Raw genomic sequence first — 16947 nt, forward strand, 5'->3', positions numbered from 1 at the left:
AAAATAAGCTTTTTTTATGCAAAAAAGCCCAACCCTGACTTGAAATCAGCTATTAGTGCTCAGGAAAGTCTTCTGATAGACATTTCTGTAAAGCCATCAATTTAGTTTTCACTAGGTGTCAAATAAAGTAAATAGAGTTGAGTATTAATAGAAAGGGGTCATGACATAAAATATTAACTATTCTGTGGTAAAAATCTATGAGATACATAGGCCATGCTTTGAATATGATTATCCCACACTGATCTGTCTGCTAGACTTAATACAGAAAAGGGCAATAAGAATAATCAAAATTTGAGATAGCTTCTTTATGCAGAACACCAAGGAGATTAACCAGATAAAGTAACCATTAATTCTAGGATCCTACAGCAAAGGTATATCCTCAGATACTGTGAAACTTAATTTTTTAATGTATGAGAGTTTTCTGTAGGGTTTTTTTTCCAACTGTTCTCAAGGAAGGAATGTGTTTAATTGCTTCTTGCCCTAGGAGAGATAATATATCACTGAGTTATGAGGGCTTTGTGTATTCAAGATACAGCAAAGGCTGCCTAGGAGATATATTCTTACTGTATTTATTTTTCTTCTTTTATGGCTACAGCATTGTGCTGTGAGTAATACAGTTGTTCACAGCTGAATAATTTTGTATTTTTTTACAGAAGTTTTAGATGTTCTCCCAGATAACTGGCAATCAGGGTTGGGCTTTTTTTCCTATAGTATTTTTTAAAAGGTTAACAAGTTTTATGGATGGTATATAAACTACATTTGTCAAGTTAATCCTTACTTAATATTTCATGTCAGCTCTTCAGAGGTACTAAGGAATAAGCACAGCACTTGTTTTGCTGTAGTGCTGTTAAATTCCTTAGAATACTTTGTAAAAACTGTGCCTTAATTTTTTAGGCCATCGCTGGCAAACTGTAAGTTATTTATTATTAAAAAGAACTATATATAAAGCCTTCTGCCTGATATCTTTACTCTAAAAATGTAAATGTGCAAAAGCAAACCATTATGATTTCTAACTTTGTAACTGCTTTTATTGATGATTTTCAAATTCATACTCTAAAGATTCCAAACTGTATCTCTAGCATATTCAGAAAGCTACTGATCATACTGGTCTTGGTCTTGTAAGACATAAACATTTATAGTAATCCTATCTCTGTAGCTGAAGGTTTTGGAGGGATAAAGTAGGAAAGAAGCAATTTAGTATTGTATTTGTGTGTTCGGTATCTAAGCCCATAGTAAATAATATAACCGTTTAGTCTAAGCTTTATCTAATTCCTCCAAATGAGAAGTTTCTAAATGTGTTGTCATTTGATACACTATGTGAGCAATCCTGGCGTGCAGCTCAGAGACAAAGCAGTAAAGAAGAATTCAACTGCAAGTGCAGGTTTTTTACTGCTCTGATGGGTTGGCCATTTGGAGAAGTGTCTGAACCCTGGCAATCTGCTCGTGTTTGCTCAGGATAGGTGTGGAAGCTGCATAATTCACACTCTCTGACCCACCTTCTGGCAGCTTCTTCCTGCTTCCTGAGTCTGTGATAAAATGTGCTGAAGGTACCTCTTTTTTTTCCTTTTTTTCTTGTGCTTCAAGAAATTCTCTAGTGGCTGAACCTGGAACTTGAACAGCCTTTTAATGTTTCTTCAGTCCTTTAACCTGATGTTACAGGATAATTGCAAGGAATGGTAAAATTAGTGTCTCCTTTTTATTTCTGGAAATAGATACTATTGAGAATTTTAGATACCATAACCAGATATGTACTCTAATATAAAAGGTAAATGTTCTAATTGCTATTCTACTAAAATGTGGTCAGAGTTTGCCCTGAATTATTGAATTAATAACTGATGAAGTATAAAGTCTATTAAATATTACCGTGGTCATGAATCCTATTGTGTTGAGACAAAAGATGAAAGTCAAATCTGTAAAAAATTACTTCTGTTTTAGAAAACTAAAATGAGAAGAGGCAAGATGCTGTTTAAAGCCTTGAAGTTTCATGTGTTTTATTAGGGTAGATACAACTGCAAACATGCACCTTTGTTACTAGAGCTCAGTGTATGTATTTGCAGGATGCATGACATTACAGTTGCAAAGGCATGCTTTATGCATCATTAATAATACCATGAGGCTTTTTTTTTTTCTAACCCTGAGAAAATGTTTCTTAAGGAAAGTCAGAAAAACTGAAGTAGAAGGGGAAGCTCTGGAGAAAACACAAAAAATTTATTCTGCCAATAAAAAAAGACAAAGCAAAACAGAAAAAAGCCAATTGAAGGCAGAATGGAGAAAGAGTTAAAATGAAGTTGCTGTGAGAGTTGCATTGGCTATCTAACCTTGCCTTTGCTTTTCTTCCAGGTCTTTATACCCATTTGTAAAAATGAAAATACAGAATTCTCTTTTTACAAAAACATCAGTGGGATAGCCTGAAGGCTAAAAATTTATGGGAGCTCAAGGGAAGACAAGGAAAATACACGGAAGAGAAATTCACTGAAGTCTAGAAAATAGATAGATATCACATATGACTTAGGAGGACTCTGAGCTAAAAATATTTGGAAGCTATAATGGCATTATACACAGCAGCTCTTGCCTAACCATCTGCTTATCGCGGCTGTTGGAGACAAAGTACTGACTGCAGAGACGTGTGGCTTTGCTCTGTGTGAGAAAAGAGGCTTGAAGTTTAATAATGTTGAGCATAATTGATTTGCATTTAAATTTAATGAGGGAGAAGTTTTGAAAGTGAATAGTCAATTAACATGCAAAGGGAATCAAGTGTCTCTGTGCATAGGTGACAGATATGCTCATGTGCTTAGGCAGTAATAAGTACGTCCCTTTTGCTCTGTGAATGTAGTGCAACATCTCAATATCAAGAGAGATCTTTACAAAGCCCTTGATAAAGTATTCATCTGCTGGGACAGGGTAATAGAATCAGAATGAATTTTTCACTTCATAGGCAATCTTTCATTTTATACTTGAATATTGAGCATAGTTTTGGAAATAAATTGTCTCGTGTACTTGCAAGAAATCGTAAACTGAGTGTTGCAAAACAAAACCCTGAAGAACAGTAAATTCAAAGCAGAATATCTGAGTATTCCTTATATCACAAAGTTGAATAAAGGAAGCCAAAAGAAAAGCATGTGTAGGGTAAACTGTAGTTGTATTTCAGCAGTGTGTTGACAGGTTAATGGTAGGTTTAGAGTAACAGTGTAAAGTCTTAGAAATGCTTTGAAATGTATTTTAAATCTATCAAATATGTATATTTAGCACGTTAATAAGATACCTGGAAAAGAAGCAGGTGATGAGTAGTGGTGCTGTAGGAAAAGTTGTACTCTACTGGCTTAGTCTTTCAAGGGAATAAATTTGTGACTTTGAAAGATAAGAAAGTGTGAATCAGAGTATACGGAATTTTTACTGTGCAAGGGCTGTAGGAACCGCAGAACTTATGAGTAAGCTTGCATCTAAGTGAAAAATGAAAGTGGAGTAAGCCTAAAGGTTCTTTGTCAGTGATCACAGGAAGAGTAAAAGCCTGTAGGAAAAAAACAAGCAACTCCCTGCATTCTTACAGGGCAATTATGTTGGCAGTTAATTAAATTTAATGCCAAAGTATTCAAATTAAAAAAATGTTCATACTGAGAAAATAAGAGTAACAAAAAGGCTGAAATTTTAAATGTAGGCTAGACAGAACTTCCTTTGTATTTCCAGTTGGTATTGTAAGCATAGGCCAGACAGAGCACAGAAATTGTGGGAAATAAAAAGCAGCATATTGTTTATCAGTGAATGTACTGGCCCTCGAAGACCTTCTGAGCACAGCAAGAGAAGAAAGCAGAATGGCAATCAAGTAAAACTAAATTATATGTGATGTGGTCATAGTTCTATTTGAATTACATATATTAGACTAGAAAAGTAAATTAGGCTACCAAGGTACTGTTAAATCAAGGAAATTGTGGCTAACTATCCTATCTGGAAGTAGTTGGATATGAACAGTAGCATCTAGAAAAAAGTAATGTACTTGTTGAACTGGGAACAGTCTTACAATAAAGTCAGTGGTTTTTTTTTAAATAAAGGCCTCAATTAGCAGTAGATGTGCTCTGATTAAAGGGGAAGGTATGTGATAGTGTTCATATTACACACTGGTTTGTTTCCTGTGCCTAAAGACAGGACAGCAGCAAAACAGAAAGCAGCTGCTCACTGCCCCTTTAAGAGCTTTTAAAAACCACAGTTCATAATGCACTTAAAACACCTTCAGTACTTGCCAGTGGAAACTCCCAAGCCAAGCAGACTGAAATATGCATAACAGTCTTCTTACTCAGAAAACATAAATACAGCCTGAGCATACAGTGAGAACGTCAGGCTGTAGAGGTGTATTGAAACCTCTCTGCTTAACAAGCTCAGTGTCAGTCACAAAGCAGAATTGGGAAAGCATCTAAGAATAAACATTTTCAAGTGCTGATATCTGCAGTTTTGTCAGGATGCCAAGAGAGTTGGGAGAAAATTTCTGTTTGCCTTCAAGTGCTTCTGAGGAGAAAGGCACATTCTTGGTGTAGATGCTGACGTCCAGCTCGCAGAGCAGGAACGTGTTCACAGCTGCTTTGAAAGGCTGCAATGCAAAGCTGTCATGGATGGCTAAATATGGCTGTAGCAGTTGTGTTGTGTATTAGACCAAACTGCAGCATGAGGCAATGAAAATAAACAACATCCTATATGGAAGGCAGAAGGAGGGATGGGTCCTTTTACTGCAGATCACTATTTTGAGAACTGCCAAAATATTGAGGTTCTAGCATAGAGTACAGTACTGAAACATGTCAACAGCTGTAGCACCTCAGACAGTTTCTTTAGAAAATAGATGTTTCTCTGGCTGTTCACCAGAGAAATGACTTGATGTAATACAATTTTATTAATATATCAAAGTCAGTTGTAATCAGCCACATTTAAAAGAGCTGAGGCTCTTAAAAATAACTGCCAATCAAAAAGTGACATAAGGCAAGTCATTTACAATTGGACACAATGATCTTGAAGGTCTTTTCCAGCCTAAATGATTCTGTGATTCTGTGGTAGCAGGCTACTACTGTGTTTAAATTCAAGTTTAAAGCATACTTGGCTCATAAGCTTGTCCGTTACTTTGCTTAGCCCCTTGCATGTGAGAACTGGTCTGTGTGCTGGTGGTGACTGGTGCTATGATTATACACACAGCATCAGCTGGTGTGCCAAGGGATGCCTGTAATGCTGGAAGCATGAAAATGCACTGGGTGAGAAGACACAGCATGGTCACAGCACAGCTGTGACAAACTGCATTTTTTTTTTCTTCATGGATTTTGGGATAGTTCTGCATGCCCTCCCTGCCCCTAGTCTGTCCAGAATAGATTTTCAGCATTTGGAGTGTGATTTAGATCAACTGTTTAGGTGTCCCTCTATTTGTTTACTGTTGTCACTAAGTAATATTTGAATCCTTAGGCCAACTTAGCAACTCCCCTAAATTTAGCTGAGAGTAAACATCTCAGAGCTGTAGAGATGTTGCAGCTTTCACAAAAATTGTAGCCCCCTTTTTAAGGGGGATTTGAGCCCAATTGCCACCTGCTATACATGGTTTGCAAGCAGTCTAGCCAGTGCATGTATGGATTGGAATTTGCTTCACCATCCTTAAGGTTTGGAGATGGCCAGAGGGAGGAACATGACATTTTTCAGAGCATTGAAGGTGTGTTGGGATGTGAGGCAGAATGGTGCCATGTTTAGGACTACAGAGCCAGCCGATTGCTGATCTGCTTATAGAATAATGTGTATCCCCTAGATGGATGAAAAAGCTTAGATTGAGGCAAAAGCATTATCAGATAGAAAATAAGTGGTTAAAACAGTTTTCATGAATGTAGATAGCTGGAAAAACAGCCTTCTCAGTTTTTGTTTCTTTGGGGAGTGAGGGTGTATTTTATATTTTAAAGAAAAAATTAGAACAAAAGCATTTTAATTCTGAAACAACACGGAAAATGTTTTACAGGAACTGTTGCGTGCCTCACGTGTCCCTTTTCCAAAATCTGGGTTTATGTTTGCCTTAGTATAATGTGGGAGCACTTCAAAGCACAGCCCACGCAGGGCACCTGGTGTTGTGTGTGTGTGCTGCTCTGAGTTGTGCATCAGCCTTGTGAGGCTCATGGAGCTGATGCTGTAATTTTGCATATAAAAAGCTGTATTAATTGTTGCATTTCAAATGCATGCCCTTGACTGAAAATCATCAGGGATAAAAATGTTCTCGACAGTATTTCATACAATATGCCCTTTACAGTTTACTTCATAAGGTAGGTAGCATGTTTGTAGTCACTGCTCCAAAAGTAAATCAGACAGAGTAGTAATTTCCAGTGTAATGTTGTACAAAAATGAGCAAACTGGTTTATCCTGGGGCTTTTAAGAAAAAGTATAGGAGCATTGATTTTCTCCATCAAGTTGCTTTTCATCTGTAAACTGCTAGCAGGATTATTAAGTACTTGATGAACTCTTAAAATTGCAGCCTACCTATGGGGAAAAGCAATGTCTTTTTATGCTAGATATTCTCTGTATATTGTAATAATAACTTCTTCAGGGAATAAATAATAGTTTTCCTATTTATATAAAACTCTGTTCTGTGTTTAAAAGATTAAATATTATTGGAGTTTTCTCCTAGAGTAACAGTTTGACAAATGGTTACTGTAATTAAGTTAGTGTAATTAATTTTATAATGAGCTTTTCAAGAACTTGTGTGATTTAGTGTATCTCAAAAATGTTAGTCACGTGTTTTGGTAATCCTGCAGAGGAGATACTCCTTGGATAACAGGACACCTAATTAGCAATTGAATTGAAAAAGGCATATTATAATTTAGAGTGGGACTTTCACCTAGGATGATAAAGTGGATTGGGTAGGTGTGGTGATCAGGATATAGAGGGATGGCCAATAAGTGAGGCTAAGCATAATTGTTTTAATTGGGACATGGAAGTTATTTAGATAGTCTGATTCCAATTTTCTTGATAAGTTAATTGTATCAGACAGTAATGACTTTATTGACTAAATATTAGTCAGTAAAGTAGGTGGTTCAGTAAGGATGTTTGCCTAAAGCCACTGTCTTTATTCAGGACAAGAGCAAATTGTATTAAATGATCATTTTTTGCATTTTTCTGTTAAGACAAGATGCTAAAGATGAGCACACCAGGTGGTGCGTTGACGTGTGGAACGTGGTCTCTTGTTCCAAGGGGCTGTGGTATACCACCTCCCAAAGTTCACATCTTCACCTTCTCTTGTGGCCATGTGATCCCATACTTGGGCTGCAGCACATTGTCCTTTAATATGACCCACAGGAAAAACTGATTTATCTGGAGCCATCTGAAAAGAAAAGATGATATTTTCAACTCTGACCTATTTGTAGATTTATTTCAGAGTATAGTTCCACAATAGTTGTGTTGACAGAGTTGTCCCAGGTATTTGAGACAGATAATTGGGATGAGTGCTGTGTGATGTATGTAAGTGAATTGGGACTAGGTAAAAATCACAGATTCTGCCTGTTCCTTCCAGTTACTCCCAGTTCCAGTTTTCCTTATTCACAGTTATGTTCTTTCTGCCTTCTAGCAGTTCCTCAGGATTTCTGTGTGTCTCTTTCTCCAGGCAGCATCCACTCATTTTGCCAATGTAGCTGGTCTCCTTACCTGTGCATTCCCATTTAGCATTCCCCTCAGCCTGCCTTCATCACAGCTCCACCAGGATTCTCAGGCAGACTCTTCTCTATGCCAAATCCAAATTTCTTACTCCAAAATATGGAGGAAGAAAACCTTGAAGAAGCAGTCTGATGTGTCTTAAGCAGCAAGAAGGGTTTAAAATAATTTCCATATTTGTGCACAGAAATGAGTAATTATTTTGACTGAGAATTCCAAAGAGAGACAGCAGGGTGGGAATATCAGTCTGAGACAGATGCTTCAATGTATAATTTCAGCACAAACTCTGATTTGGCCAGGATACAAGAAACTGAAAGCAGTTTAAGTGTTTCAGGCTTTAAAGAGAAGAAATTTGATATAGTAGTTGCTTTTCTAGAGTTCTGCTGTAAAGTCTCACTTGTATAATTCATATTTAGGTTTATGTGAAGTAATTTTGCAATCTTATCCTGGAATGTCTGGCTGGAAGAGGGGTGATGCCTATATCACACCCATCCTCCCAGTAAGTTTCTTCATATAGGTAGCCCAGAAAAGTGAGAAATACCAGTGCTGTCAGCAGTTCTGATTGCACTGCTGAGTGGAAGGGGTGCAGAGGAACAGATGTTCATTGCTGGTCATTGTCATACAATTTTCTGCTTCAGCCTTTTTTCGTGGTTTTAGAGAAAGAGTAAGACTGTGTTAGGAGGAGGTTGAGCTTTTGTTTGTTTTCATACATCCTATTGTTTAACTGCCAATTCATTTTCCCTGCCTATTACATTTTTTTTTCCTTCCAGAAAGAAGTAGAAATAGCTTTCCACAAGAAGATTGTTTCTAAAGAATTTTTTTCCTCTTATGTAAGAATAGGTTTGTCTAGCCTAGTGAACCCATCTCTTTTAAGGAAGAAAAATAGCATATTGAATTATCCATTCTGGTTCTTTGCAGTTTTAGTTTTGAGTAAAACTTTTCCCTTGCTAGTTTGCTAGCTTTTAAAACCTGTTGATCTTTTTTTTTTTTTGTATTATTCTATTTTTTTTTCTTTTACTTTCTTTATTTTATCTTACTAGCCTTTTATATATAAGGTTAATACAAGTAGTCCCATTCTGACAGACTATTTTGACCATATGCAGTATAATCCTACTGTGTCAGAGACAGCTGAAATCTCAGACTAACTCCAGTAACACTTATTAATTTTTTTTGCTTTTAAGCTTTTGTTAAAGCTTTAAGCTGCTTATTGTTACATATTATTTCAAGTAATATCTTCATAATGTCTTTTGGTGGAGGTTATTTCTGTAATTTGAAAGTATTGCTTGTTTTGATGTAATGCAGAATCAGAAGAATAAAATGCTGTTTCCAGAAAACTGATTTCTTGCTAATGTAGTTCTGTGAAACTCAGTATGTGTGGGAAGAGATGCTGGCATACTCTAGATGTGATAGACTGCTGAATATAATTTGTTAAATGAAATTCATCCCTAATTTAGTAATACTACTTTGTTAGGAAGTGATGTATTTTCTCTGTGGAGATAATCCAAAGTCTTGATAATCTGGTGTCTGTGCAGATTCTCGTCTTTTCAGAGGTGCTAATTTTTTGTCTCGTGCAAATACTTCTGTAAGGGGTTAGATTTTGTTTGCATAAATAGCTGCTGCTTTCAGTTTTTAAAAATGTACTGTTGTAAGTAAGATTCCATTGCTCTGCAGAGACTTTAAGAACTGCTGTTTCATACCACAGAGATCCACTATTACTTTGGGCAATTATATATGTGTGTCACATTTGCTCTTGGTAATTTTGCCAATAGCAGATATTGTCTCTGAACTAATTTGGGGATTTATTAGAGAGTAAATCTAGTATGGTACTAGAGAGTGCTCCTGCTATCAGATATCCACAAATGCCATATCTGACCACTAGGAAAAATGTGAATCTTTATCACTGCAGTATTATCACTGAGCATATTGATTGTTAGATGAGACTCACAAGAAAGATAATAGATTATTTCTCTTCAATATGAAAATGATTCATTATACTCTAGATCACATGAACACACTATTCTGTTTTCTAGGGTTGAATTGTTGTGGAAGACTTTAGATATTGCCCATTTTCATCAAACAGTGACATCAAGCCATTTATTGGAGACTTCTCTTGAAAGTTTGTTCTCCCCCAGCCCCAGTACACAATATTTTTTAAAATTTGTTTAATGTTGTATGTACTGTTACTTTATCCATCCTAAGTTCCATATATATAATGGAAGTTCCATATATATAATTCCAGCACAGTAATAGTAGAGGCTGGTTTCAGGTCTGGTGTACACCCAGTATGTTCAGGTATTGACTGCTTCTTTTCACTGTCTCTTTTCTAGCTTGGAACATACTTGTAACTGCATCCATGTTTCTGAATTCCTTTAAACCATTGGGCTCGTGCTTGACTCTCAGATAGACATAACCCCGAAAAAAAAGGGTAATTCTGCCTATTTAGGAAGGGTTTTCTTCATTCTGCTGTCTTTAACTGTTGGTTTTCATGTCTGTGTAAATTTGTTTCCTTTGTTGCTAGAAGTTTTCATGCACATGGTTCAGCGTTCAGTAACTTTACTAAATAGGTTTGTGGTTAAGTTAAATAAAAATTCTAGCATAATGTGAATATGATGATAGGTATTGGTAGAGTCTGCCTAAAGCTGAGTAAGTTTAAGGGTTCTTAAATGCAAAAAAAATGCATACCCAGAAATGCATCCTATATTGTCATCAAGTGCTTGATTGTATGCAAGATGTACAGACAATTTCTGCAAGTAGTTGAACTTCAGTCTCACGCTGAGGATTGTCCATACTGATTAATGTGTGACCATTTCCTGTACAGTTTCAGCAGCAACATTTGCTCACTGGCTTCTTACACAGGTCTTCCCCACAAGAGATGAATTCAGAGTCCCTTACTTATTTCAGAGCTCTATCTGCATTACACTCTGTTTAACCTGTAACTTCTTAATTTTTACTGGGTTCTGCGGACCACTGTGTGTTGTTATCTTAGCTGATTATCACTCTTCAAACTTGTAGCCTTTGTTGCAGTATTCCAGTATTCTTTCTTAAATGTTGATGTGGTTCCCTGAAGAAAGGCTTTTAGATCTAAAAGCTTATTTAGTTTCCCTTGCACTCCTTATTGCAGCTCACAAATAGCTTCCCTAAATGAGTGGTGTCCAAAACATTAAATTACTCTTCTATTGAATTTCTCTGCCACAGAAGATGTGGTTGTTCTAAGTGAAAAATGTCATTGTAATTGGTTATGCAATGTGAAGGAGTGATAGTTAATTTTCAAGACAGTTTTTCCAAGAAGACTTCTGTGAAAAATTATATAATTGTTTGCTTGTTAAGCCCTTGTGAATGTTGTTTTCTAGGTTTTAAGCGTAATTAAGGTGCTGTCATTTCACTGTATCCTGATTTAAATTTCCTCTTTTTTTTAATTGTTACTCCCTCCTCCATCCCTGCAAACTGATACTAGACAAAAAATTCTAAGTAATACTTTTTTTACCCACCTTGGTTTCTTCTCTGAAGTTATTTACACAGTCTTTTTGCTGTTTCTAAAATGCTTTGGCTGTCCACAAAGGCAAATGGACACAGCAGGGGTTGTGTCATTCCTACTGTGAGTAAAATGGGGTTGTTTGGGCTAAAGAAAATCAAGAGAGATGAGGTGTACAAATCTGACAAAATACTGACATTACTATTCCAGCCATTCCTGAAACAACTTATTCATATATGTTCTTTACTTAGGAGTGGTAAAGTAATTAAAAATTATGAGAGTAGGCCACCTTCTGATTGGCTCACTGTTAATATTTTGTTTAAATGTTTCCTTTAAATATTTCTTTTGTTTAAATGTATTTTTACCAAAGTTGCTGAGCTAGTATTTTTATTTGGTATGTTGTTCTTTTGCAAAAATTGGTCAAACTCTGTTGTACTTTTGGTATCTCCAGATGCATCAGTTAAAGGGATCTTTACGAAAGGCAACAACACGGATTAAGAGTACCATGCATTTCCAAGTGGTGGTCTTTGCCTTCTTTCATTCTTTGTCTTATTATGATGATAGTTCTCTCCTGTTTGTTAAATTGAGAAATCCCACTGAATAAATGAAACCTGATTTGATTTAGTTATCTATATAATAGAATTTGTGATACTTCATGTAGCATCAGTGGATAAACATCTTCTGTTACTGAACTTCACTGCAATTAGACATAATTAATGTCTTCTCTTATGCAGCTCAATTTGTATTTTGAATTGGCAACTTAATGGTGAATTAATTTTCTGTTCTTACCATATGAAATCTTAACTAGGTTGAAAGTAAAGACAATTTTCAGTAATCTAAATATAAAATCAGTAAAAAATATAGAATGAAGAATAGAGAGGAACCTGTCAGCTTGTGTTTTGGATCAGCAAGTTTTGAACTGTCAAGATGAAAACAAGGTCACTTGTATGTAGTTAATAGAATATGAAGAAAGTTTCAATTACCACTATTCTTTAGTGGATTATGGTGCCTTCATAGTACTAGATGTTCTTAAATTAAATGTGATTGCTGGTGTATTTTTTCAAGCAGTAACTTGGTCATTGGCCCAGATGCCCAAATTGGAGATGACTGAAAGCATTGTGTAACTTCTGGATCTGTAGATGTATTTTGTCTTCCAATATCCAAAATATTTCAGTTCCACTACAAATGAGGTGCTATACATTGTTTTCCTTGGATGAAGAACAGGTTTCATGTGAACTCTAGAAAGCATTTTAGTCCCATTGTATTGATGAAAGTTATTCAGGAATTTGGAACCAATATAATTAGAGGTCTGCTCAGTTAATTAAAATTTAACAGCAGAGTTTTTCACTGTGTATCTAATTATAAAATACAGTGCATTTCATAATTCATTAGTTGTAGTACTACCTTTCACTCCTTGTTTTCTTACGTCTCTTCAAATACCTTGTGAAATTTGAACACTCTAACACGACTTCTGTGAATTCATTTGCTTGCACATTTAGTGTGATACAGTGAATCACTTAGAAACTACCAAGGAAGACATTTTGCATTTGAAACCTAAATTAGCATTTCACATACTTAATTACTTCATAGCACATTGATCTTTCTTTCAGTAGGACACTTTTAAAATTGATAATTTCTTCTTTAAAAAGCTGTTACTCTTTATATGTCCTGTTGCATTCTTCTTCCTTTTCAGTGTGGTAATTTAAATGTTTTATTGATATCTTTGTCTTTTTCTCAACAGTTTTCAAAATCTGGTTAATGTGATAGCATAAACTAGTGAAGCATTTGGATTACATGATGGATATCAGCAATGGTGATTGATATTATTTGAGTGGTACAGTAAGAGTCTGCTGTATGAAATGCCAGAAGTTTACATTTCTTCTAGTTTTGCAATGGTAAGTTTTTTTACATTTGTACTAAGGAAATAATAACTTTCTTATCATGTCAGGTATATTTCTTGTGAAAGTATCATATCAGCAAATCAGTAAAGATTTCTCTCTTACTCATGATTTCTAAAGTCTGTTGCATTCAGAAATAATTACTAACCAATGTATACATTTCAATTTGGTTTAAGTTATTTTATTGGTACTGATTTGAAATGTTAGTTACTCGCCCCTAATATGTGCTAGCTTTAATTAGAACAACCTAGGGGAAATGGAATTAGAACAACATAGGGGAAATGGAATAATGGAATTTGCTTGCTTATATATTATTTATATTTTCTCTTAAGGCAGAGTGTGTTGGAGAGCTCACACGTAAAGTGGACAGAATGAAAGTTAGTGCTGCAGTCATCTCTTTAGATACATTTTCAGGAATACAAACAGTGCACCTTTCCAGGCATTCATCTGAGGCAGCAGGAATAGCTAAGAAGCAGGAGGGTTGTAGCAGCACAAATAAATCACAGTTTTGAGAACATTTGAAATTTTCCCTTTATAATTATCTTTTTTTTTGTTGCACAAAATGACGTGCTGTCATACACAGTTGTGTATGAGCTATACCACATATACACAAAATTAATGTGCTTTCCTCTACAGTTTTGCCCAGAACTACACTAAGCAATACTGTTAGAATACATTGCTTTCCTTAAGAAATACTGCTTGCATTGTGAATTCCTAAACACACAATACAGTAAATACTGGTAATTGTTAAAACAGAATTGTATTGTGTGAGAGAGTACTTGTCTTGTCCCATTCTCTTTTCTGTTTTAGGACCATCTGACACTTAAATAGTAGATTTGGGAGAATTTATGAATTTATGTTTCCTTTTTTCCCTTCTTTGCTGAAAATGAAAAATGCCTCTTGAAACAATTTTCTCCATTTGTTATTTTCAGCATTTCTAAGTAATGTGTGAAAGGTTTGAGTCCATATTTAAAATGTGTAGTTTTCACATCATATGACAGTTGAATGGGTTTTTATAATCTGGAATTCGGGTAGATGAAAAAGGGAAGGTGTGCCATTATGCACAAATGTGAATCTCTTCATTAGCAAGGCTATTGTGACAGATGTGTGGTGATACGGGGTTTGACACGTTGAACTTTTAAAGATTAAATGAATAGAAGGGTAAGACTGAACTGAGTTCTCTTAAAAACTCTTTTGAGAGACTGGTCAGGTCAAGTACTCCTACATTTCACCCTGCAATGTGAAATACAGGCACTCTTAAATGGGATGATTTGAATTTATCTTTGAGTCTGACTTTACTTAAACCTGATCTGAGCGGCGATCCATCTCAGCAGCTGAGAGGGAAACAGCCTTCCAGTACCTCGGATGAGATTCCTGATAGAGTTAGGCTTTTGTTGTCATAAGTGATACAGAAGTAGGAGAGGCCCCACCTGGGTATAAGGAAAAATATTTTTGCTTTAAGGACTGGAACAGGTTGCCCAGAGAAGTTGTGGAATATCTGTACTCAGTGTTTTTCAAGACCCAGCTGGATAATGTTCCATGTAACTAAATCTGAATTTAGGCCTCATGTTCATTTGAATGGGAGGTTGGATAGGATTGCCTCCCAAAGGTCTTTCCAGCTGGAATGATTTTATGATTCTGATTCAGAAATTTTCTTTTATTTCAATTTTACTAACAAGAACTGTAAGTATTTTTTAGTCATGTGCTTTATTTTTTTAATTACCTGCTAAATTCGAATTGCAGTTCTTCTTTGTTATTTATGAGAGATTTGTTTTTTCTTTAGGCAACAACTGAGTAAGCAAATGCAATTTTAATGGTTTACTTCTTAGTCTGTGAAACCATGTAACTGGAAACTGTGGGATATTAAAAATGCAGTCTCATACCTTTTACTTGAACAGAAAAATTTAAATAATTATACCAATACATTATAATATATGTACAATACATAAAAATAATGTATTTTAGTAACTAGAGCCTAACTGGGACATTCCAGCCTTACATAAGGCATAAATATGAGCAACACTCTCACGAGTACTAAAGCCAGAACAACCACAAATACTAAGTCAGCTACTTTGTAGCTGAGATGGAAAAAATTTAGTTCACTAAAGAAATACCACAGAAAGAAGGAGTGTGAATACATTGAATGGGCTTACTCAGTTTTACATTGGTATGTTTGTGACAATACATTCTTCAGATTTGCTCTGTCTCTAGGTGTTTTTTAAATACTTTTTCTGACTGTTTTGTTTACTTTTTTTCTGAAGGTTTCCCAATGAGTGGATCACAATGAACATACTTTAGGGACTTGCCATAGTATGGCTGCTTCTCGATCTACTCGTGTTACAAGATCTACAGTGGGTTTAAATGGTTTGGATGAAAATTTTTGTGGTAGAACATTAAGGAACCGTAGTATTGCTCATCCGGAGGAAGTCTCACCCCATCCTCAAATCCGATCCAGGTCACCAAAGAAGAGGCCAGAGTCTGTGCAAACTCAGAAGGGCAGCAACGGTGGCAGAACTACTGATTTGAAACAGCAGAGTGCTCGGGAGTCATGGGTGAGCCCTAGAAAGAGAGGGCTGTCCACTTCAGAGAAAGATAATGGTGATAAACAAACTGTGGAAAATAGTGAAAAAAAACAAGCAGAACCTGTTTCACCAGTTTTGAAAAGAATTAAACGCTGTCTACGTTCAGAGGCACCCAACAGTTCTGAAGAAGACTTGCCCACTAAGGCAGAGAAGGAGTCATTGGAGCATAAAAGCTTAGTGTCGGACAATGATGCAGCCTCCACGGGGACTAAGCGAGCTTGTCGATGTCTTATATTGGATGATTGTGAGAAAAGGGAAGTTAAAAAGGTGAATGTCTGTGCAGAAGGGTTTAATAATTCTGCAGTAGTTGAAGAGGTTGCAGGTTATCAGACTGTCAATGGAGTTGGTGAGAGAGACTCAAATTCTCTCAACTGTGATGACTGTCAGGCTGATGGGAACACTAAGCAGAACAGTGCTGGTTCCCGTACGCCCAAGGACAAAACAGTAGCAGAAAATGGAAACTCATTTGCCCATTCTTCGTTGCTGCTTAATAGCAGCAAAGAGGACAGTGTTGTAGACCATTATGTGCCTTGCACAAACTCTCAAGAACAGGTAAAGTTAGAGGACCACAAACCAATGAATGACTGCTTGCCTGAGGAGCATGCTAATCAGGCATTTGAGCCAGCTACAGGGTCCTTTTCTGAAATCCAGTCATCTTTGTTAAGGGATTCGGAGGAGGAGGTGGATGTTGTAGGAGATAGCAGTGCCTCTAAGGAACAGTGTGCTGAAAACACCAATAGCAACCTGAATACTCACCATGACAGTGCATCAATCTCAGGTGAACCTGAACCACATTCTTCCGTGCTGAACTGTGTTTCGGCTCAGATGACAAATATGTTGGAACTTCAAGAACACAGATACACACTGAGAACTTCACCACGAAGGGCTGCCCCTGCCAGAAGTAGCCCTACTAAAAATAACTCTCCTTGTAGAGAAAACGGACAGGTTGAGGAAAATAATCTTAGTCCTACTGAAAAGAACGCACCTGTCGGTATTAATAATATCAATGGATCTCCCAAAAAGTCTGAAGAAATCAAACAGAATGAAAAAGAGAGAAATAGTAATACAGGGGATCATGGGAGTGATGGACTAAGAAAGCCACTTTCTGAGTCTAGGCTTGTTGCTGGATTTGTACCATCTGCCAAAGAGAGTGCCAACATCCACACTGCAGAGGAGGATGAGGAAGAGCCTGATGTGTATTACTTTGAATCAGATCATGTGGCATTGAAACACAACAAAGAGTATGTGTAACTATGGTAACCATGAATTCTGCTTTTGTTTCTTACCAAAAATATAATATTATTACAAAAATTATTAAGTATTTAATGTACTTCCTCAAAAATTT

General features: G+C 36.2%; 1 protein-coding gene across 3 annotated transcripts in view; it reads left to right on the forward strand.

Moving 5' to 3' along the window:
• ZZZ3 (zinc finger ZZ-type containing 3) overlaps positions 1-16947 on the forward strand; it is a 56785-nt gene that overhangs the window by 11088 nt on the left and 28750 nt on the right. For all 3 annotated transcript variants that reach the window (XM_053984852.1, XM_053984854.1, XM_053984853.1), the window contains exons 2-3: positions 12864-13017; positions 15282-16843. In XM_053984852.1, the coding sequence (XP_053840827.1) occupies positions 15333-16843 (1511 nt within the window). In that variant the 5' untranslated portion in view covers positions 12864-13017; positions 15282-15332. The remainder of the gene's footprint in view (positions 1-12863; positions 13018-15281; positions 16844-16947) is intronic.

This window comes from Vidua macroura, chromosome 9 (assembly GCF_024509145.1).
Source record: "Vidua macroura isolate BioBank_ID:100142 chromosome 9, ASM2450914v1, whole genome shotgun sequence".
NCBI classification, from domain to species: Eukaryota; Metazoa; Chordata; class Aves; order Passeriformes; family Viduidae; genus Vidua; species Vidua macroura.